This window comes from Silurus meridionalis, chromosome 11 (assembly GCF_014805685.1).
Source record: "Silurus meridionalis isolate SWU-2019-XX chromosome 11, ASM1480568v1, whole genome shotgun sequence".
Classification (NCBI taxonomy): Eukaryota; Metazoa; Chordata; class Actinopteri; order Siluriformes; family Siluridae; genus Silurus; species Silurus meridionalis.
The window spans coordinates 7,940,001-7,964,034 of record NC_060894.1 but is presented as its reverse complement, the minus strand read 5'-3'; the positions used below and the strand labels follow the sequence as shown (position 1 = coordinate 7,964,034).

Here is a 24,034-nt window from a genome sequence, read left to right as displayed (position 1 = left end):
TTCTGGGCTGGATTGATTTTCCAGATCTAATATGTTTTCTTGCTCAGGTTGTTAGAGAACAAAACAAAGGACTGATTGTGTTGGGGGGGGTGCATGAATTTTTCTTTTTACAGATTTTCCATAATTGCACAAGAACAGGAAAATGGGGAACTAATAAGAACACATGAAGTAAAATTTACTTTCCCTCTTGAATTGCATCGTAGTCATACATTTTCTTAAATAAATAAGATGAGGGAAATGCTAATTTAATATATAAAAAAAGGAAGTAAAACCGATAGAGCATCATACACATTACAGCATTACAGCAATCTCACCGCAGCTCTGTGCAATGAATCAACTTTTTTTTTCTAACGTTTGAGAAAGTATAACGCACTGAAAAGGGGGTGACTAAAAGCAATTAACGTCAATATTTAATCACAACAGATAAATTTAAACATTTTCCTAAAAACTGTTCACTGTTCACATACAAAACTCTGTATTATATAACACTGTTTGGGTATTCTCCACTCCAGCGAAACTTTCACGGTGTTATTACCCCGAGCTCACCCCCCCGTATCTCTGTAAAATGGTTCAGCCCCGGGGTTACAGGAAGTTGTAGCAGCTGCCATGTTGAGCTGCTTTGTTGTAGATTTCTTGTAGGTTTTCCAGCAGCTTTTTTTTTAAGTCTGGCAATGGAGACGAGCTGGAGTACCTTCTTGTTTCAGGTAAGGAGACTCTTGGATGCTTAGACGAAACGAAAGAGATGATCAATCAGAGGTTTCAAAACGCCAGCTTTTAGATGGGAAGTTTGATTAAAAAAAAGGGGAAAAAAAGGAAAAGATAGATAGATTGGAAGCATGAGCAATTTCCACCAAAACAATGGTGCATCAATTCCCGGGCTTCCAGCTGTGAGTTCGGGCATGGCTCCGAATGGAAATCGAGTAATTGTGTTATTACTTTTAAAGACATCGGTGCTGTTTAGCACTTTTTGATCATGGGATAGTTGAGAAACGAGATGCGATTTCTGTGATTGTGATCCCATCCCAGCAGCATGGAAACAGCAGAGACAGTCTCAAACATCGTTTCCTCGGATGAGATCGGTTTGCCGTGTTCGATCAGATTTGTTCAATAAACATCACCAGATTTTCACTGATTTAACTGTAGAAATGTTGCTTGGGTCGGGATCTGTGTAGATCCGTGTAGAAATACAGAGGGATGTCGGTGAGCAGGCTGCTGAATGAAGTTGAGCGCTGGGAACTTTTCCCTCTATTCTCTAATGTGGGATCCGGAATTCCAAGCCCGGATACATGAAAATCAGATTTTACGACTTTCCACGCATTTTTCCTTTAATATTTCAGATGTATTTCTCAAACCTTTTACCTTCTTACAAAGCGTTTACGTACCACCCCCGCATCTGTTTCATTGTGTGCGAACGCATGTGATTCACCTGAGACTGAGCACTTTTACTGTTTTAGCTGCTTTCTATAACGCAATACTTATTATTCATCATTTATGTTTATCCATCTTGTTTAATATGCCTCATTAATTTTTGCCCTTCTTTAAGTCCAGGCTTTGTCGGGTTCACGTGTGAACCCCGGGGTTAAAAAAAAAAGTCCGCCAAGTTAGCCTCTAGTTTATTTGAGTTAGCTTTTTTTTTTTTTTTTTTTTATACAAATATACGTTTTCTTTTCAAACTTTCTCACGTTTTATTGACGTATTCTTACCCGGAAAACACGTTTTACCCGCTCTCTCGGCGATTTTCCCCTCACTGTGTGCTAACAGCTACATGTTTAATCGGCTTTAACTGTGTTTCCGTTATTATTTAAAAAGGGCTCACGAGCTGAACCTGGACAAACAGTTCACGTGCAGCTCTCAGTGTAACGGCTTTCTGCTGTTGCGGTTCATGTGGCTGCAAATAGAACACAAACTACATTAAATACTAAATATCACCACAGTGATGAAGTATTATTTATTAAAATGGCTTATAAAATAATAGTTTTGGGTCATCTTTTAACATTCAGTGCAATATCTTAAATATTAGGAAGAATTCGGCACAGGAACTGAATTACAGTATGTTGTATGTCAATAATTGAACCAAAAAAGCAAAATAATGCATATATTCTCCCCCATGTACAACATTATAACCACCTTTTATCCAACTTATTACACTGTTTGTTACAAGAGTGTATTACTAACAAAGCTTTCATTTGTTTTTTTGTGATTTATACCTACTATGTAGACCCAGTTAAACATCTATAGCATGTTTTTCCCACACATTTTGTCTTTAAGTTCATGTGACTGATTTTCTTTATCACTGGTGGCTAGTTTATTGAAGGCTATGTTATTTTTATTATTATTATAATTATAAGCTATTATTATAGTATTTAATTAAAACATCTTACAAATGAATTGTAGCTTCAGTGCAATGTCTAAGATATGCAAGATTAGGAAGAATTTGTTATAGAAACTGAATTACAGTATTTGCGGTCTTCTGTTTGCTTTGTTAATAATTCACCAAAAAAGCAATATTAGTTTTATCTTCATTATTTTTTTATTTCATATACATCATTTGAACATGCTACCCATTTGCCAACTTTATTTAACAGTGAAATAAATTGGATGATAAAAGATGCAACTGGTTTGAAGATTAAAATTGTATATTTTATATATAATATATTAATCTGCAATCCAGTTGCCATCTTTTATTATTCTATTAGCTAATGAATATCCTAAAGCTGAAGGATTAACTACAGGAAATGAATTACAGTATTTGCTATGCTATATTTGCTATGTTACTAATTTAGCCAAAAGAGAACGAAGTTTATCTTAATCATAATCATTTTAACCTGCTACCCAGTTGCTATATTTATTACCCTGTTAAATATAAATGGTTAGTACAAATGTGTGTTACCAACAAGACTAATCACTTTTTTGTGCCTTTTACTCACTGTGTAGACCTAGTAAAATATCTATAACATTTTCACACACATTTTATCTTTAATCTTTTTACATGCCTGTCTTGTATTTATTTGTATGTAGCTAGCTACCTGTGACTGTGATTCACTCTATCACCGATGACTAGTTTGTTGCAGGGTATGTCAACAAACTGTTATGTATTTTTTTGTAACATAAGCTACATTAAATAGTAAATATAATCTTTATTACATCTAAATACCAAATTCCACCTTTATTACACGGTTAAACAACCAGTTTGTTACTAGTGTGTTTTACTAACAAGACTTTGGCTAATCCATTTTTGTGCCTAATACTCAATATCTAGATTCAGTACAATATCTAGAATGTTTTCCCCACACATTTTATCTTTAATTTAAGATGATTTCCATATACCTGTTTTAAAGTCATTTGTATGTAATGTGGGTAAGTTAGCTGACTGGGATTCACTCCATCAATGATAGCTGGTTTGTTGCAGACTATTTTATCAAACAAACTAAGGAAGAATAAATACCACACAGTTGTTTTGATTTGAGCTTGCCTTGAGCCTTAAACATCTGCGTACAGCTCAGTATAGGTTACGATATGTTCATATCAGGTTATTACTGCTAATAAGTTATGACAGTATACAATTTAGGAAAGAAACTAAAGGTTAGCTTTTGGAACAACATTGAATAAATCAATTTTGAGCACAACACAAGAAATACATCACAGTCCTAGAGTTAGCTAATAATTGTGCAGATTTTTTTTGTTTATGTTCTGTGGTATAAGGAATAAGAGGAATAAAACATACCAGAACATGCTGTTGAAAATTACCATCTTTGGAGTAGTAAAATTAACTTTAAACACTGATTTGTTCTGTTTTTCCCCTTGGAATTGTTTTAAAAGTATGTAATAAGATTTCAGATTTCCTTATCACAATCTATGATCTGGTCTTGAGTCTGAAGTTGTTGATACACAGGAATAGAATTTTCCACAGATTCTTTAAGGGTCCCCTGCCAAGCCTTACTCATAGGATACTCACTGTCCTTGTCCTTAGTCCAGTTACTTTAGGAAAGCACATTAGGAAATCAAGCTCCATGAGACATGCCTGGTGTTATATGTACAGGAAGCAATGCTGCTAGTTGGGGTCATGCCACTTATGACTTTAACTTTGGACATTGGAATCAGTAGCAAGCGAATCTGAGATGATTTCGGCAGCCTGTAATGGAATAAGAGTTGCAGGCGAAACTGAGATGTTTTCTGCAGTTTGTGATGCAATAACAAATAATATAAGATGATCTATGTTTTCGCTGTGACATTAAGACGAAGAAAAAAGTCTTGGCCATTACTGCATGTAGAGTTTCTCAGATTTATGATTTTAGTTTAATGTTAAGTGGGCAAAACGCTCAGCTTGTTTGCATGTGTTTTTTTAATTTGTAGTGGAGAAAAACCAGCCCTCTGTTCATCTCCTGGTGAAACTAGTGATGCAGAACACCTATAATGCCCCTTGCTATTTGTCTGGAATAAAGAGTATAGCATTTTATACAGAATTATAATTTCTTTGTTTGATTGTGATCTTCTTGGACATTCAATAAGATGAACTTGAACTGGTTTAATCTCTGCTATGTAGCACATGCCTGTACATGTGCGCATGCCTTTATCTGTATATTTTCTAATGCATGCTGTCCCTCATGCACACTTTGAACAGTGAATCTGATTATTGAAGTTCAAATGCATATCCTAAGGCTATGCTTCTTATTTAGCTTCTCTTGGCTTTGATGTAGACTCTGTAATGGTGGAAGGTTAGCTCAACTGTATCCACCACCGTGGTGAGGGAGTGCAGCTGGGTCCGCTAATTGGCACAAAGCAATTATTGGCTAGTTGCAAATTCGGGGTTTTAGTCTAAGTGCTTCAACAAAAATCCAGAACTAGACCAACGGTGGATGTTTTCGTCCACCTTGTCCTGAGAATGGCTTTGCAACGAGGCAACAGAATGTCGTTTTAGTTGGAATCATGCTGTGGGAGTGAAAGTATTTAAAGTGCTATTCACAGTGACTTCAGCAGAAACTGCTATCATTTTACTTATCTCCTAGATCAATGATTTATTGAGTTCAGTAGACGATAGAGTTTATATGTTTTAAAGGCTTAAGCGTAAAGCTTACGAACAAGGTCACAAGACATCGCAAGTTGGAACAATTTGCTTGCAAATGGAGATGCGGTGATACAGTTCAGGTTTTATATCAGTTATTTTTAAGTGACTTTACAGTATTGAAGGTTCAGTGACTCTATTTAGTAATGCTGTACTGCTAATGTTGCACTGCTACATGGTAATTACCATGCTCTCACTTAAAACCAGGTACCTCTGGTGATGCATTGATTCTTGCTTTTGGAATATCGTATCATTTGTTTGTGAATTTCTGACTACTTGAATTGTGATCAGTAGATGATGATTAGCCAAGTGGCACACATCTGGAGTCCTCTGTTCAAGGCAGGAGGAGAGGGGAGAATAAGAGTAAGTGAGAATGCGAAAGAGCAGGAGGATTTCATTTGGTAGCCCTTTCATGTGAAGGGTTGTGTGCGACAGGCATTGTGCGAGTGCCGAGAGAGTGGAAGTACATGTAATCCCTTTATTACCCAGCTGAAGTGAAGCGAGGAGGGAGAGCCCACAAACCCACAACTACCAAACTCATGTGACCCGAGCTTTTTTCTTTATCTCTTGCCATTTCGTTCTGTCAGTCATATACAGGGATGTATATGGTTGACGCTCCATCTGAAGATGGTAATAAAAGTGGCTATAATTGTTGTGGTAAAGATTTCTGTGATGGTATTATGCATTTTTCGGAAAGCGTTTCCAGTGTTAGCAGTTTGTACCAGTTAAAAGTAAACCGGTAACTATAAATTTCAGGTAATTTCAGAAGTAAGGTAACATATTGCGTAAGTGATGAGGGGAGCTAAGTTGTTCCATGTATGTTTAACAGTTTTGAAAGTAACCGTTAAGGGAAAACTCATGAGGCGATGCAGCATTTGACTTGATAGCTATGCTGTTAGCCGTATAATAGCTACCTCCAGCTGTGGTGATCCAGGAGACCTCAAAGGCTTTTCTTATTTTTTATATAAACTCATTCAATGAAAGGGAACGGACACAGGACTTTAAAATGTGTTTTTTATCTGGTAGTTATAAACTATGCAACATATCTTAATGTCAATTTTGGGCAGGTAGGTGGTAGGCAGGTGTGTAATTTCTTACCCACCAGTAAAATTCTGCCTTTTTTTTCCTTCTGCCCGCTATGCTCTTCTTTTTAGCAGTGTTAGCACCTTTGCCCTTATCCTGGGAATGAAAACTGGCAAAAAAAAAAACACGTCTACTTGTGGTTTTGGTTGTTTTCCATCACGCCTCCGTCTCTACACACCTGCATTTCCTTCTCCGCTTCTGTTCGCTCTCGGATGTCAGTCAGGCATCAGAGCGATAACGCAAGAACATGCACAACCTTGTTACTAAGTAAAATATTTCTTTTGATAAAACGCATGACACAGCAGTTGGTAGCAGGCCAATTTTAGTCACTGAAAAGGAAGGAGGGGATTAATGAGTCAGACGACAAAATAACATTTGTTCAAGATGAGCTCATGCGGGTAAAACTGTGAGAAAGTTACTACAAATCATAGTTTCAGGTCTTAATATGCAGATTGTACAGTCTGCTCTCCTTCGCCCCAAAGGGCTGCTTTTGTTGAGTGGGTTTTTTTTTTCTTCTTCTTTTTTTTTTTTTCCCTCCCCTGTTAAACACCCATTCCATCTATTCAAATTCAAATTTACACAAGTTTTGCTCAAAAATGAATTGGCATGAGCTGCTGCGTTCGGTCTAGCCTCTATTGTCAAGGAACAGCAAAAAAAAAAAAAAAAATCCTGCAGCTTCTTGAGCTTTGCTTCGTCCGGGACGTTATTTAGGTTGGAGTGACCTCAGCCTTCAGAGCTGATTTGGATCAAAACTGTCAAGAGTGGCGTGAAGACGAAGCTGGCTGCAGTTACTGCACTTCTGTCTGTACACACACACACACACCCACACTCCAACATATATCTGATATGATGTATATAGCTGTAACATTTTGTCTTACTAGATTCAAGATAATGAAGGAACGAATGTTGAAGAAATGGCTCGATCTGTGTAGCTCGAAATGGATAAAAAAAAAAGTATGTATCAGATCATTAGCAGTAATCATTAGCGAACTGGTTGAGGGGGGAAAAACCTATTGGGACATTCTGTTATAAATAATCAGATTTGGGCAGCAAATGTGATTCCACATCACTGAAGATTTCATCACTCTGGTGCTGATTTCATGTAGCTGTATGCATCAGTATATTTTACCCTTTACTGGTTTGTGTTTAAACACTACATTGGTTTCTGTGTGCGCGCTCAGCGAGTGGCATTTCCACCGAGAAAAGAAATTTGTTCAACGTCGACTTCAAGACACATTTGGGCTTGTCACGCTTGTTCGGTTTGTTTCTATAGAAGCTATAGATATTATTTGTGCTAATTATAACCTTTGTATATCTGAAGACTGGATTATGCCCAGTGGCCCAATATTGCCCAAGCAGGTGTACAGACAGTAGGGTGGTATGGTGTGAATATTCCCCTTTCACCCCACCCCCCTCTCTTTACCGCACTATACACACTATAGACACACTAAACACAAGTTCCCAGGTTTCCCTGCATCTGTGAGCCAGGCTTCGGCGTCTCACCGAGGGGTGTGTATGGAGAAATGCAGCGCCTCTGACCATGAATAGAGGAACCCAGTCAGCGGAGACTTTCATACAAAGACCTCCCGCCGGGCCCTGAGTGCATCACTGCTCGGATTTAGGGGGGAAAGCAACAATGGGGCAGATGAAATAAGGAGGAGAATGCAAGGGGAATTCATTTTTCTTCTCTTTCTGTCGTCTTTTCTTCCCCCCACACCCGCACCCCCTCCGTCTCTGTCTCTGTCGGATGGATGGCTGAACCCGAATGCTAAGGGTCAGGTGTTTAACCCTGGGCTTTTGCGCTTGCGGAAGAGAACGTGCGTCTTAATTGCAGCTCCCTGCGTTCCCAGAGTCCTCTGATGTAACCCATATATATGTTTTTTTTTTTTTTTTTTCTTGTTGTAGTTTAATTTAAAATGCAATATTATGATATTCAGTCCACAATAGTGTTCTTGTCGGGGGTCCCTATGTAGGGATCACTTCTGGGAAGCATTAGTGTTTCAAAGATTTTGAAAGCAACCCAAAATCCTTATGTTGGACAGTTTATGTTGGATAAGGAAAATGACAGATGTCCTTTTTTATTAGAGAACCCTTCCAAAGTTCTTTTTGATCCAGTTTTGGAAAAACATGGCGTACAGATCAAACTTCATTCACTTTCACTACAACACAGCAACTATCATGAGAGTATATAGAGTTGCACATATCTTGAGGATGAATAAACCTTTCAGCGGAGATTGTTCGTTGCGTCTGAAAGGCTGTTATCCAGCGGCCGCGACCATAATGCCGATTAAGAAACGATTGTTACCGTGCCTGGACCCTGATGTGCACTGGTCCTCACTCATTTGGGATGCTCCATTGAACAACAATAGTGAGAGGAGCACAGCATTTGCTCCCTCCGGCGCCGTCCCTCCCCGCTATTGTACTGACGCGTCGTCTGCGGTCATAATAATTATAATAATTATTTGTATTATTTATATAGTGCCTTTCTCACACTCGTGGCTATGTTACAGTTGCAAGGAACATCGTTGAGAAAGCTAATAGATTATTTTATACTATATGAACATAAGAATTGGGAAAAACTGATTTTTCTAGCCATACGTGGTTGTTCAGCAAACTGTTAACACAAGAAGACATGGTTTACATGGGTTGGAAGATCTTGAGTGGTCTGCTATAGAGGTGTGACCTCAACCCAATTGAATAACTTTCAAATAAATTGGAACGCTGACCGCACCCACGGCTTTCTCACCCTACATGTAGATGTCTTTTAATGACACCTGTGTGGGTGAATGAGCAAAAACCTCCACAATCTTACTCCAAAACCTACTGGAACACATTTTTGTAAGAGTGGAGTTTATTATAATGGGGTACTAAATGTGGAATGGGATGTTTAAAAAGCACATTCGAATCTTATGGTCGGGTGTCCAAAATTGTTTGTCTGTATATTGTAGGTTTAAGAGACAATGTAGGCTCTTAAGACTCCATGTTCTCTGTTAGGTGTTTAAAGAAGATGCTGACTAGTGCCAGAGACATGAACTCTGGTGGGAAACGGGTCCCGTAGCCTGGACACAAACAGACCTGGAAAAGAAATTGTGGAAAATTACAAGTTATATTGTATATCAATCTTTTAACTTCTGTTAAAAATTTTATTAACATTTATAGCATTTAGCAGACTCCCTTGTCCAGAGCGATGTCTAAAGGTGCTGTATTAAGGGTGATTAATGTTAGATTTTAGTATAATTTTTATCATCTAAAAAAGGATTGTCGTTAATTGGCTAGCTAACTCATTTTTGACACCTCCCCCAAAATGGTTGTAGTTACAAGTAGCAAGCCATCAATAAATCTATTAAAGTACAACAAATATTGTTTTTATAGTACAACCATGATTTAAAAAATATGGTTGGGGTTGTAAAGACTTGAAGATGAACGTATGTTCGTTTGTATGTGGTATAGTTTTCACTAAGTTGGAGGAAGCCCCTTGTTTTAGAGCTATAATATTGTAGCAGTGAGTTTTTACAGGCTTTTGTTTGGAAAATGATCGTTTATAGCTACAATGACATAAACAACTACTGGAAGCAACCTCCCTTGCTGAAGTTCTTTGCAAAAACAGATCAAATTTGCTCTCATTGGCAAATAGTTGTGGTGTAAGAGAAATAAATCACTTCAGGATGTGTTGACTTGGGAAAGTAGGCTAATATGGGGCAGTAGCAGTAACTGTGTTTCGTACTGGACACATTCTGACTCATCTTATTCCACCCTGTTGATTGTTTTCCTGTAACATAACATCTCCAGATGATTTACTTCTTGTTTACACTATGTAGAAGATCAAAAAAGATCTACACTGTGGAAACGGACCTTCAAAACTATCCTAAACGTGTTCTTGTGTCCTGTGAGGGTCCTGACCGATCTCAGATGCTTTAATGAGTGTGGTTGATTTTATGAATCACTGTATTTATGTAAAAGAGATACTGTATGTTCTCTCCTGAAATCCGCATTTAAAAAAAAAAAAGGAATGCAGATTTGCACAATTGTGGTTGTGGCTTGTGGTTCGTCGATTTCGGCCTCACACAGGTTTTCCCCTTGGCTGTGTAATCAAAAGCACACTGCAGGCCACACAGTGACCGGCCAGTTCTGTGATGGACGTCCCCTCCCCCATCTTTTTCAGTGCTGCCATAAACAAACCTCTCCACTTTTGGGTCAAAAGGGCCTTGGCCTTAATTTCCTCCAGCCGCAGCTCTTTACCTCCCCCAATGCCTGAGGGCAAATCACTTGTTCCAAAGCTTCTATCTTATGTCTGCTCACCTCATTCTCGGTGTTTAGTGCTGGACTCGATATCGCCTGAGGCTGCATTGGCTCAAAGCCTCGCTCCACATGAGTCGGCTAGTTTTGAGGTCACATGACCCATCATGCCATTATAGCAGGATGGATCTGTTTACGCTGGATGTATTTAGAATCTGTAGTAGCCCCAAGTTGTTTTTCGAGACGCTCCGAATTTAGGGGGTTGTTTTTTTGCGTTTCAATTGTTGGGTTTTCCGTTTACCATTTCTGTGATTCCCCAGTTTCTCTGAGCATTCTTTGAGAACTGCAGTTCTCTCATTTGCTCATTCACTCTTTTACTCACTTTCTCCCTTACTCAGTCTTGCCCATTCACAGTCTCTCCCTCACATCGAGCCATGGTCCAGCAGGTGGGAAGCAGACAGAGCGGCTTGTATTTAATCTCTAAATGCTCTCTCTTTCTCTCTCTCCCTGGCTCATTCATTTTCTTACTCGCTCGCTCATTCACACACTTTCCCTCCGGCTGCTCCGCTCTGTACGTTTTCCACCTTTGAGAATCAATGCTCAGAGCTGCGTGCGTTTAATCTCCAGTGGCTTTTCGAGCACAATAGACCACATCATGCCATTCTACAACGTATTTTATTTAAAGGCTCTGTGCACAAAAAAAAAAAAAGAAAAGAAATGCACACGTTTTTTAATTAGTCTGCTTTGTACATTTGGTAAAACCTAATATGGGGGGTCATATAGGTAAGATTTACACAACACACAAATTGCTTGCATCTTGCTTGCATTACTTTCATCACACTGAGTGACTGCATTGATAATGCTTTGATAAAAAAATATATATATATTTTTTCCACATTTTTGGTTAAACAATTATTTTTGTAGTGCCTTCAAACAATGGGTCAGAAAAAACTCTCATTGCATTGCATAGATCCCTGGTATTATACTGTGTGATACACACCGTTCTTGCAAAAAATATTTCTTTCAGTTGGTGTTCTGATGGTGGTTGTGGAGAACATGTCGCTCCAAAATCCTCAGATCAAGAGCTTAATATAGTTTGCATCAAACTATTCATTAGGTGCCCATTCCCCTGAAAATGTAGGTGGGGCCAACCTGTGAGGAACCACGCCTACTAGGGTAGAAGTTTTTCCTCATAGGTTAAAGGTGATCACTGAAAAGATCAACTTCTATTGATATAGCTTCACGAAAAAACAGAACCCACCGTTTCCTGGATTTACGGCGCCAGCGGCGTTTAAAGTTTGTCACCTGCAGGAGGCCGTGTTTAGTCTGCACTCATTAGCCGAGGCAATTCTGAAACATAAACCGTGCGTGATTCATTTCCTGTCTGGCTACTTGGTCTCCATAATCTTCAGTGTGTGTATTACCAAACAGAATAAGGCTTTTGTAGGAGGAAGTCAGCATCAGCAAGACCTGAGGACTATGCAGCTGATTCTGCTTTGAATAAAGTTTTGTGGCATGAGGGGAAACCCGGGCAATTCGTCTCGCACTTTCCTCGTTGCTCTTTTGTCAGTAGGTTATGCTGCTTTGCTCTTTCTGACTACAGCGACGACTTATTTCCAGTCGGAGATGTCCAAAACATGCCTCATATCGTTTATTAGGAATAGGCCAAATAAAGATGGCTGATATATTTAAAACTAATTTGCGTCATTTATTCTATGGGAATAAATGCAGTGGCACCCTGGCACCTTTTGATTAAAGCTTACTTACATTCATTGTAGTCCTTTAATCGTTTCCTTTGTTCTACATCTTAGTAATGGCTGATGACATTTAATGAGACACTGTGTTATCCATTGAATCTTTGGGGTCAGACACCTTTCATAATCCGGAGCATGTTGTGCAGTATTCACTGAATCATTGTTTAAAATGTTTTCATTTGTTTGGATATTATAGCTTTATAGTGTATTTTATTGACCTGTCAATCAGACAAATGGGTAAATTGGGATTCAATGTGTTCATTCGAACGAATGATACTATTGTTGTATTTTAGCTTGTTTAATGTTTTGGGGTAAAATCTTTTTTTAAATTAGGATTTATTACTTATAACTTATATAGATGACATGCTGTGTTTTTTTTTTTTTTTTTTTTTTTTTTTTTTCTACCTGAAGCAGGCGAATGACACCCTGCATCACCAGCACCAGTTGGGCCCGAACAGCCTGCTGCCACTGCTGAATGCTGAGCCGCATGACCATAAGCCCATCATGCCTATCCAGCTTGATCAGAAGCCACCAGTGAGCTCCGCCGACCACCTAAAGGACAGCATGGGTGGTGTGACAGGAGGAGGAGGAGGTGGAGGGGGCCATGGTGGCGGAGGAGGTGGAATCGGAGCACCAATGGCCATAGTGAAGAAAGAACCCAAAAGCAAAACACCGTTTATCTGCGGTTACTGCAACAAGGCCTTCCGAGATAGCTATCACCTGCGACGGCATGAGTCGTGTCACACCGGGGTCAAGATGGTATCACGGCCTAAAAAGACTGCGCAGACCACGGCGCCCACCATGGTGCCACTGCTCTCCAGCATGACGAGAGAAAACAACGCTAACCCCTCGTACATCCTAACTACGGCTGCGACATCGGCCTCAGGTGCCATGGTGCCGACCTCCACGATTGCTGCATGCCAGCCGAGTGCGCCCAAGAAGCCGGCCAAGCCTGTGAAGAAGAACCATGGGTGCGAGATGTGCGGCAAGGCTTTTCGTGATGTCTACCACCTGAACAGGCATAAGTTGTCTCATTCGGACGAAAAGCCGTTCGAGTGCCCAATCTGTCAACAGCGATTCAAGAGGAAAGACCGCATGACGTATCATGTACGTTCGCACGACGGCGGTGTGCACAAGCCCTACGTCTGCTCTGTCTGTGGGAAGGGATTCTCCAGGTATGCCACTTAAAGTATCATCAAATATCATCAATGAATGCTTCCCTGATAGACAGCTTTCAGTATATTAATTAGTGTGTTGCAACACACAAAGTAATGGCTCTCCAATTTTAGTATGCTCATATTAATTTTCTTCCAGAACGTTCTCTGCTATTAGCTACCAGCATATTCTTTCTGTTTAGCTTTCTACAGTTCAAGATATAATTTTTTTTAACTAGCGTGCATTAAAATGTTTCTTTGCAATTAACTACATCGCTATCAGGCTATTATCAGTTATTGGCTAGCTTAGGAAATCTTATCAGCTAGCTAGCTGTTAGGATTTTATTTCTGTTATCCAATTATCTGAGATTAATAGCTTAGTCACATGTGGTGATCTACAAACTTGAAAGAACGTTTCCTAATCCATTCTATTGCAAATTTGTTGTTTCATAGCTGTTTGATTAGGCAGTAATTAAAAAGTAGCATGGAGCATATTCTTAGTTTTACATGGAAGTTCAGTGAAATAATGTCAACAGTTTAATACAAACTGTTGCTGTCCTGTTTATGCTTCAATGAAAATCTGTATAATGTTTGTGTTACTAGATTGTTTACAATATAAACTGCTATATTTACTTTCTCGCTTGTGTTACCGAACGAGCTACTAACCCCTAAATATTTAAAGTTGTTGGTGTTTATTTATTCAAATTTAATTCATTTTTGTTTTTGCTTTGGACGTAATGTTACTGCTAGGCAACATGAATGGGATTCTGAAAGTGCATGCTGTCTCTGAGGTAAAAGGTTAATGCTGGTTAATGCTATCTTACTTCAGAAATAATAATGAGCCACTCTGAAGCAAGGTGCACTGCATTTTCTCTCAGATTGTAGAGTCAATGCTGAGGAATACCCTGATTTATCACTACTTTAACTAATGGAGGCTAATTAGGTAATGTATTAAGTGTTAAGTAAGTAAGAGCTCCTAGCTGAAGGAAAACCTCTAAATGGTTTAAGGTAGCACTCTGACAGGCTCCTTCCAGTGTGTGCGTTTTATTTTTTTTTGTTGTTGTTTTTTTATGTTTGGTGGCCTAATCTGCCAGAGTGGGATGATGTCAGTGGTTTTTAATACTCAGTTGTGAAATACGTGTACAAAGACGTAGCAGGCTTCACCATCTGCTCCTCCATATGACGTTAACATTGTCTGGCTCCCGCTGATTTATCTCTGCAGCCGGCTGATTTATAACCACAGTGAATAGTTGTGACTGGCTGCTTTTGTGCGCCACAGCACGCGGCGGGTCCTACCATCGCGGCCCGCAGGGGGAGGGGGCAGAGACTGGCTGCTTTGATTCCAGTAGATTCATTCAGCCTGCCTATGCTGTCCCAAGAGATTTGGATGAAAAAGAAGGGGGGTGTAATAAAAAACTCTGGTGACACATGAGTCTGGGATTTCCTCTTGCTCACTGCTACAGTCCCTGTAGATCTGTGATTGTGGCTGCTTTAAGAGCGCACTGCATCACTCCTCTATTTCCAGGCAGCGTGCGTCAGAACGGCTCCCTACTCATCCCGTTCCACCTCACGGCACTGCGTGAGTAATAATCTAAGGATTAATTTCAGGGTGAGCAATGCGAGTCGAGAAGAAAGGAAGCCATTTTTAGCACGGCAACTGTTCAGAAGCATTTGAACGCTCCTTGTCGGAGGTTTTGGGCCAGAACATGGAGCTTGCTTGCTCAGAATGTTTCAAGATAAATAACAGCATAGTAGTGAACATGTGAAAACTGTGTCCAGAGTGTCAATATCTTGAGAGCACCATTGTTATCTAGCACTGCATTAATACATACTTGGCCACTCAATCACCTTCATCTTGCTCAGCAAGGCAGTTGTCGTCTTGGCGGTGTGTTTGGGGTTGTCATTATGTAGGAAAACTGCCAATCGGCCCAGTTTCTGAAGTGATGAATTTTTGCTTTAGACGGTCACACTACATGTTTGAATACATGTTTCCCTCAATGTACCACAGCTCCCCAATACCAGCAGCACTCATGCAGCCCAAGACCATGAAGCTACCACCACCATGCTAGACTGTAGGCAAAACACCATTTTTCTAAGTACTTCTAACCAGGGCATCACCACACATGCTAGACACCATCTGAGCCAAACAAGTTTATTTAAGTCTTCTCAGACCACAGGACATGAGGAATCAACTTTTTTGATGGACCCTTGGGAGGCCTGTTCCGAGTGAAACCCATCTTGGAAAACCTCTGTATGACCCTGGCCACTGTACTGTAATTCAGTTTCAGGGTGTTACTAATCTTATAGCCTCAAACACCCTTGTGGAGAGCAACAATTCCAATTCTCAAATCCTCAGGAAGTTCTTTGCCACAAGGTGTCATGTTGAACATCCATTGTTCAGTATGAAAGAATTTTTCTCAAAGCACCAAATTTAACTGCTCTAATACAAGATATACAAATGTGTATGGTCCTGTCAAGCAGACAAGAACATGAAGAATAGGACATGTGGCTTTGCATGGTTAAACAAAATACAGCTTTTCTCTCACTGTTGTTGCCAGTTATTTTGACAATAATTTTTTTTAGAGGATAGTAAATATGTACTGCTATAGAGGCTGCACATTAACTACCCTGGGGTGTACTCACTTTTGTGAGATACTCACTCTTTTTTTTTTATTTATTTTTTTATCCCCAAATACACTGACTTTCAGATTTGCTTTTGCTGTACGGAATGTTCTACACCGTCAAATAGGACAGAAAATATCCAAGAGAGTCACTAAACACTAAGCTGTAACATTATTCTTTGAATACTTACTGTAATAGACCTTTGTATATAATGATCTCATTGACCTCCTTTCTGCTTTATTCCTTTTCATTTTTTCTTTTTTCTTTCCTTTCTCAGGCCTGATCATCTCAGCTGCCATGTAAAACATGTGCATTCTTCAGAGAGACCTTTTAAATGCCAAGTTACGGTATGACCTCAGCATCCTCATCAATGTACACACTGGCCTCTTTTGTTTGCAATTCTTTGATGCTTTGGGGCTACTGAAAAATATTCTGTTTTAGTAGGCTTTATACTTATACCATTTTTTACCAATCACAAGCAGAAAAGGTTAAGTACACTTGCACATTTATAACCTCTAGAAGACAAGGACATCACAATGATTGCAGTAGATGATCCCATTAGAGACAAGTGTCTAAGCAAATTCATGAACATGTCTTCATAGTGAGAAGATTTTTATCCTGATGGGTGTGGTCTCTTTCATGATTACCCCACGGACATCTACAGGGAATGAGTTCTGCTCAAATAATTTAATGAGAATGAAACTAATGTACATCATACTCTGTAGCCTTCACACTTTAATATATTTAGGGCTCTCAAAATGCTTTGGAACGTTTTTTCAGATATTCCTGTTTTGTTTTTTCAGTCTAAAGACATGTAGTGATTTCCAAATTGTCCTGTGTGTGTGTGTGTGTGTGTGTGTGTGTGTGTGTGTGTGTGTGTGTGTGTGTGTGTGTGTGTGTGTGTGTGTGTGTGTGTGTGTGTGTGTGTGTGTATGCAATACTGTCCCTGATGTGGTGAACTGAGATCCCTGGGATAGACTCCAGCAATGCCCATGAAATCCAGATAGATGGATAGTGCACCCTACTTAATTTAAAGATGGATAAAAGCTTGGTTGCTATTTTTATTGATTGCAGTAGTACATTTTAAAGTTATCTGAATACACTCTTTCACCTCGGCAGGCCTGCACGTCAGCCTTCGCCACCAAAGACAGACTGCGCTCTCACATGATCCGACACGAGGGCAAGGTCACGTGTAACATCTGCGGCAAGATGCTTAGCGCCGCCTATATCACCAGCCACTTAAAGACACACGGCCAGACCAACTTTAACAACTCCTGCAACAAAGGTGCGTATTTTCCACTGGAAGTGTAAGCGCTCAAGGACGGCTGATCACTGTGACTCGAGTAGGCTTGGGCTATGTGACCATATGATGCATTTTTATTAGACTATCACTAGACACACAACTCCCTTATTGATTCTTTTTCATAATGGCATCTTGTCCTTAATGTATTCATGTTTGATCCTTCTTATTTTAAGTTTAGTAGTCATTTTGCCCACCCTAAAATCAAATCTGCTGATCAGCCGTCCTAATCTGAGGTAGTTTATTTATGCTACTACTAATATTCACCTCATCCTTACATAGCTTAGTTTTCATGTCCCTTTACTTGTGTGTCTCTAGAAAGTCCTTTAGAGCTCGGTGTAATCTGAGATCCTCTTAAACCTTTATCTCTTGGACTGAGAATGGCCATTGTGGCTCAGTCATTTCTGGTGTCTTGATTATTTGCATTAAACTAAGTGAGTTTTACAGCCCAGAGCCAGTCGAATGCACAGGACCCAAGCTGACCTCAGGGCTGGCTGTATTTGAGGACAATACTTATGGACATGCTGTTCTGTGTTGACCTTTATGGGATAGATTATGTTCCAGCTGCAGGAATGCAGATCTTCATGCTTTCTTTCTTGTTGGAAAACATTGGAAATCTGATATTTTGCCTGAGCTACTGATTTTTTCCACACACTGTCATGTGGTGAAATCAGTCAAATGTAGCATTCATTTAGAAAAATTATTCAGGTCAGGTTTTGTCTGTTCCGTGGCATTCGCGTTCTCCAAGGACAAATATAACTCTTGGTTTAAACAGTTAAGCAACATCCATATTTAATTAGCTAGTAATTATCATCTGTGCATAGAGCTGCAGTTTTAGAAATCACTGTAACCCCCATCGGCGTTAAATGCCAATGCACCTTAAAGTAGCCAAGAGGTGGTCGCTTACTGAAAAGGTAATCAAGCTGTGAGGAAAAAATAATAAATCAGTGATCATTTATAGCACATTCTCTCTTTTCCATCTGATTGGTCAGAATGTGTTGATTCAATTTACTACAAGTGGAAGTCTCCAGTGTTAAAGTCTTCAGGATCAAAGAAATTGTGATTTGGCTGTTTCTTAATGGCATGACTAGCTGTTTTTTCCCTGATCTTATTAACCAAAAGACATTATACATGTGATGACTAACTTCCTTGAACACGCATGAAACTATTATATAGACGTGGGTCTTTGTCTCATGCTTGACTGGATGAACTGCCTCCATTTAAATTCTGTTTAGATTTGTAGTTCGGAGATTTTATAGTTGCACGTCTTTGCAATGCTATAAACCAGTACATGTCGATTAGTCCTCTTTTTCATCACATGTAGCTGTTTGTTAGTTTTTTCAAACTGTACTTTCTTTTTTTTTTACTGACCTTTGTTGCTTTTTAAATTTTGTGTATTGAAATGTATAACAGAAATGATGTAATCCGTGTCCGTACTGATTTATCGCGGTGATTTAGATTGATTGATTGCCAGATTAAACAGGACCTGCTCGGCTATAAATGCCCTAATCCCCGTTTACAAAACCGTCCTACTGGACTATACACTCAGTCAGTGGTGGATAGTAATGAAGTAAATGTAATACGTTACTGTACCTAAGTAGCTTTTTTCAAGTATCTGTACTTTACTGAAGTATATTTATTTATGGGGGGACAATTTTACCTCAACTTCTACATTTCAAATCAAATATCTTACTTTTAATCAACTACATTTTGTGAAATCAGTCGTTCTTTTTTTAATTCATGAGCGGATAAAATTGGAACTGTTGAAGCACATAAAGCCACAAACCAGGGTCTAGCGCGCGCTGGTGGTTTCTACATTTCGTGGTTTCTACTTAGCACCAACTTACAGTTCAGCATCAGGAATAAATAATGGAGGAAACTCGCCATAGCACCCATAGCTTTATTTGTACGAAGAAGGTTTTTGGCTTGTGATCATTTAATTAGATATCAGTCAGTATTTGACTCATTAAGATCATTTTATTAATAGATTGTTGTGCTAAGAATAACATTAGTCATTTCACATAAGCTGATTTGAATAAACAAGAGTTTTGTGACCCAAATAATAATGGGAACATTATAGCCATAATAAATCATAGTAGTTTGGATACTTAAGTCTATTTAAAGGCAAATACTTTTGTGCTTTTACTCAAGTAAATGTTTAAAGGGAGCACTTTTACTAGAGTAATATTTTACCTACTGTATCTCTACCTTAACTCAAGTACATAGTTTGTGTACTTCGTACCCCACTGCACTCTGCAGTCTGCTTTGCTTTCATTGCCAGAGTGTGACATTACCATAGTTCATCGATCACACAATATAATACCTTCCTATTCTTTATTACACACAAAATGAATCAACCATTAGTGGTACTCGCTTTTAGAAAGATCCGTCTCATCCCAATGCACAAGAAGCCAATTTATATTTAATATCAATGCCGTCCATCACCTCGGGCCCGAGGCTGAGTGCGTGATGTGATGTCGTGGAGTGTGACATCACCGCAACTCGCACCCACGGCTATGGCCACCTGGTTATCGTAACACTCTGTGTCTGTATTTCTGAATAGGGGACTGGCAGTGGAACACATCAGGGCTGCTAAGAGGTAAACATGGAGATTTATGTGATGATGCAGATTTTTCATTTTGTTTGAGATATTTCTCAATTCCAGGTCAAAAATCTGGTGTTTGAGCATATGTTTTATTATTTTTACATTTGGAAACATACACAACAATGCCAGTGGTATGAGAAAAGAAACTAGAGTTAGCGCAGTGCCACTGTGGCTACTCACTGCGTACCGGAAATAAGATTTGTTTTTTTGCGCGTGCAAGAACACGCTAAAGAATCAGTACCGTTAACATTAGCTGCTAACCAGGGAGCGGCTAGCTGCTAACGTTAGCGCTGTGGATTTAAGATTTTTTATTCGTCACAAACATGCATGTTATATGCAGGATACGACTTGCTGTGAAATGAAAATGTAAAAAAAGAAAAGAATCTTGAATCCATTTCCTGGTTAGCGGCTAACGCTTGCGCTACGGATTCTTTAGCATTTTGTGTCCAGCTTCAAGAATTTCTCTTAAAAGGAGGAAATCCTGACAATTCTGCATATCGAGGGAGTGAATGAATAAAGGATGGAAGGAATGAAGACATTTGTTAATTATGTTGAAATAAGTAGAACAGTTAAATAGATCATATATTTAGAAAAGTTTATATTAAATGTAAAACACACCCACACACTTACATACACATCTGTATTACCCAAATAGGGTCTAACAAACGTAAACAAATTTATTTTATTTTATTTAATTGACAATTAAATTAATTACACACCTCAATGTAATAAAAGTGTATTGCATTAATTTGATTTATATTTTTTTATATATATTAGTCTTCTATTATTTAACAAAGCAGACATTTAATTTAAAATTGGTAGAAAATGTAAACTGTTCAAATTTTGATCACAAATATCATTAATAATAAAGTACGTCAATTAAAAAATTGTGTACCGTTAATTTTGTGTACGTATATATATATATATATATATATATATATATATATATATATATATATATATATATATATATATATATATATATATATATATAAAATATATATATATATATATATAATATAAGCATAGAAAACACATTTCTCTGAATGTAGGCCAAAGGTGTGTGTCTAGTGTTTATACTCATATTTTTAAAAAAGTACACATTTATTCATACACCTCAGTCTATGCAATACAGTGTGGTGTTTATTTTTAAGTAAAATTATATTTAAAAGTTGTTAGGACAAGTGGATTGGAGTTATAGGGTATGGAAAGTGAGCGAGCGAGTGATCTGATTAACCAATCCTCTCATTTGTGTTATTTTCTTATTCCAGACAACACCGACGTGTGCCACTCTGGCACAGTCACGTCCGTCTCCATGTCTGCGCCTGTCACGACGCAGATGAGCCGCGTCAACGCCGGCACGGCCGTGACCATCGGCGCTCAGGTGAACCTCAGCACAACGGTAAACACTGTGAACATTACGTCAGCGCCGGTGAGCCTGCAGCACCCGGTGACCATCACAGGCCCAGTTAACATCGCCTCGGTGAACATCCCGGCCACGGCGTCGGCAATGAACATCGCACACCCGGTCGCCATCACCACACCCATGCCCATGAACATCGGCGGTCCGCTCAACATCGCCATGCGGCCCATGGATAGCATGTCCTTTCTATCACAGGTCCTGCCCTCCTCACCTCCATGGTGATCTGCACCTGAGCTCATCCAAACCTGATTCTCCTAACCAGCTGACTCCGCCCCCTCCCCTTTCCCCAGCCAGTAAGTGTTTACTCTTGTGGCGCGGCCCTGCAGCCACATCACAGGCAACGCTGCAGCGGCGACGGAGTTCCCTGCCGACGTTTTGTGAAGGATTTCTTACTTCGATTTGATTTCGTTCGCGGTTTGATGACCGATGGGACGAATATTTAGTGACACTGAGCACGCAGACCTCACCGAGGTTTTTTAAAGACAAATGCAATAAAGTGCTGATTTATATTTTTTTCTATATATAAATATTAATTTTCTATCTCAGAACATTGGGATTTCTTTTTATGTTGTTTAGCTGTAGCCTGCTTTAATTTAGTTTTTTTTTTTTAAAGGAAGTAACTTTCAAAGGGATGAAAGCTTTTACTGAGAGGGAGGTTTTGAAATGTTTTACAGAAAAGGGTGGCTGATTAATGACTCGAGGTACAAGTAACTGTATTTTATTGTACAGTTGCTTATGCTGGTGTTTGCATTTTAACTGACTACAATTGTGAACTTTTTTTCCCTCAGTTGCAGTGCTCCATCACTGACTCATGACTGTTAGTTTCTTCTTGCTCTTTTTAGGACAGTTGGGGTATGATTTGTTTACTCAAATTTTTTTTTTGTATTATTATTTTTATTTAAATTAGGAACAGATAAAGGAATGATTCCTGCACTGAAAGCGTATCCCTTGTGTACAGCAACAGTATTATCAAAGATCAAACCTGTTTCGGGCAACCAGCCTGGACAGCACTTGGCCATTAGTGACTGGTGAAAAGCTGCAACTCAAAAGTTCAATTTGATTTGGACTGGATTCATGTCGTAAGACTAGTAGGTAGTGTTTTTATACCCTTGTTTTTAAACATACAATGAATAATTATTTTTCCTTCTCTTTTTTTTTTTTTAGCAAGGGCCCTGTTAAGAGGAATGTTCTGCTCAGGAAAACCCAGTAAACAACTTTTTATATATATTTTTTTTCCTTAATAATAATGTCCAGCATCCTGGAATAATTTTTTTTGTAAATATCTATTTCCCCATGCACTGTTCCCCCCCTATCATGGTTTAGGGGGGGTAACAAAATGAACAACTGATATTACCGGCCATTTTTAATGGAACGATTCCGTCTTGGTGTTTTAATGAGAAATCCGACTCTTTCACTTTGCCTTGTGCACACGTGCAGTTTTTAAGCACGCACTCATCGACTTTCCATCAGGATTCAGACGTCCCTGGAGGGGGCCACCTGCAGTGAAAGCAGTCATTAAAGCAATTCCCTTTACCCTGTGTGCAAGGTTATGCTGAATTCCTAATTAACTTTCATTATTCTCGAACAAGCCCAGGTACTTTCGTGTTGTCTTTCAACATGGCCAACAGCCGCTGAGGTTCTGAGACGATTGACTGTATCTTGCTTTGAAGTTCAGTGTTCTGCTTTTCCAGAGCAAATCTTCCCGTATGAAGTCAGTTAGATTGCACGCTTAAATGCCATGCCCACAGCTTTTAAACATAAACACTTACTTATAGCAGAGTGACAGTAATGAATTTTATCATCTTGTATGTGATGGTGAAGAGATTGGCTATTTTACTACCTGACTGGTAAATGATCTTTTTTTTTTAGTTATTAAATTTTGGTTGATCATGTCGGCATTGCCGAAACAGCGGCATCTTTAAAATTTGAGAATTTGAGAAATACTTCTGAAATGTACGAGGAGTCTGAATACCTCATGCGTATATAACATTTTGCTAGCTTCCTCTAACAATATAGAACTTGCAGAGCATAATGTCATGTGGTGCTTTTTGTGAAAACGGTAGCTTGGCCAAACTCCTTAAGATCGAGTCTGCGATTATTTGTAACTAGCAAAATATTTGTTCCAAGATAATGACTTCACGGCAAGGCTTGTTCATGTAGCCATTACATGTCACAGCGCCACTTGCAGCACTGGAGCACTTGTACTCGATGGCTAAACAGTCAGATCCCACACAGTGGTGGTTTCATCTCCACATTAAGTACACTGAGGCCTTTACGGTGACCAGATCGCTTGGATCTTAAAGGCTATGGAGTTTTAAGGGGGATGAGTAAAGTGAAGTCAACGAGGGCGTGTTTACAAACTGGATGTAGGCTCGGGCAAAAAAAAACTCAAAAGATTTTACTCAACCATATTGTCTCCTCTATTGCCACTACTCGAACAGAGAAAAGTCCAGGAGGACGTGTCTGCTCTTGGGTCACTACGAGGGTTCGGAGCCCTGCCAATGTGAGTTTAGGTACACTGTGTGAAGCACTGTCGGCACACAGCGTTCTGATTAGTATTTTTTGGAAATGTTTTTGATATGAATGATTCTGTAACACGCTCCATGTCACTACAGTGCAAACTTCAAGCAAAGAAGTGATCGGGCGAGCGAGCGGTGCCGAGACAACACTAATTTAGGGGTTTTCTTTTTGCATTTTGTTTTTAGGTCAGTAGTTCCAGTCATGTGCCGATATTCGGTTTTCCGATAAACTGCAATAATCACATGCACAGTATTCTTATTGTGGACGAGTCACAA

The 24,034-nt window shown here is 39.2% G+C and overlaps 1 protein-coding gene across 3 annotated transcripts in view; it reads left to right on the top strand.

The window, feature by feature from the left end:
• The first annotated feature begins 365 nt into the window (after positions 1–365).
• Positions 366–24,034, top strand: part of vezf1a (vascular endothelial zinc finger 1a) — a 23,859-nt gene continuing 190 nt past the window's right edge. The window contains exons 1-6 of one of the 3 annotated variants that reach the window (XM_046861731.1): positions 366–704; positions 12,550–13,310; positions 16,189–16,258; positions 17,031–17,196; positions 19,775–19,810; positions 21,088–24,034. The exon at positions 21,088–24,034 is cut by the window's right edge and continues 190 nt beyond it. In XM_046861731.1, coding sequence (XP_046717687.1) covers positions 672–704; positions 12,550–13,310; positions 16,189–16,258; positions 17,031–17,196; positions 19,775–19,810; positions 21,088–21,461 — 1,440 coding nt within the window. In that variant the 5' untranslated portion in view covers positions 366–671 and the 3' untranslated portion in view covers positions 21,462–24,034. Of the gene's footprint in view, positions 705–12,546; positions 13,311–16,188; positions 16,259–17,030; positions 17,197–19,774; positions 19,811–21,087 lie in introns of all 3 variants that reach the window. The other 2 variants (XM_046861730.1, XM_046861732.1) reach the window with 2 other exon arrangements.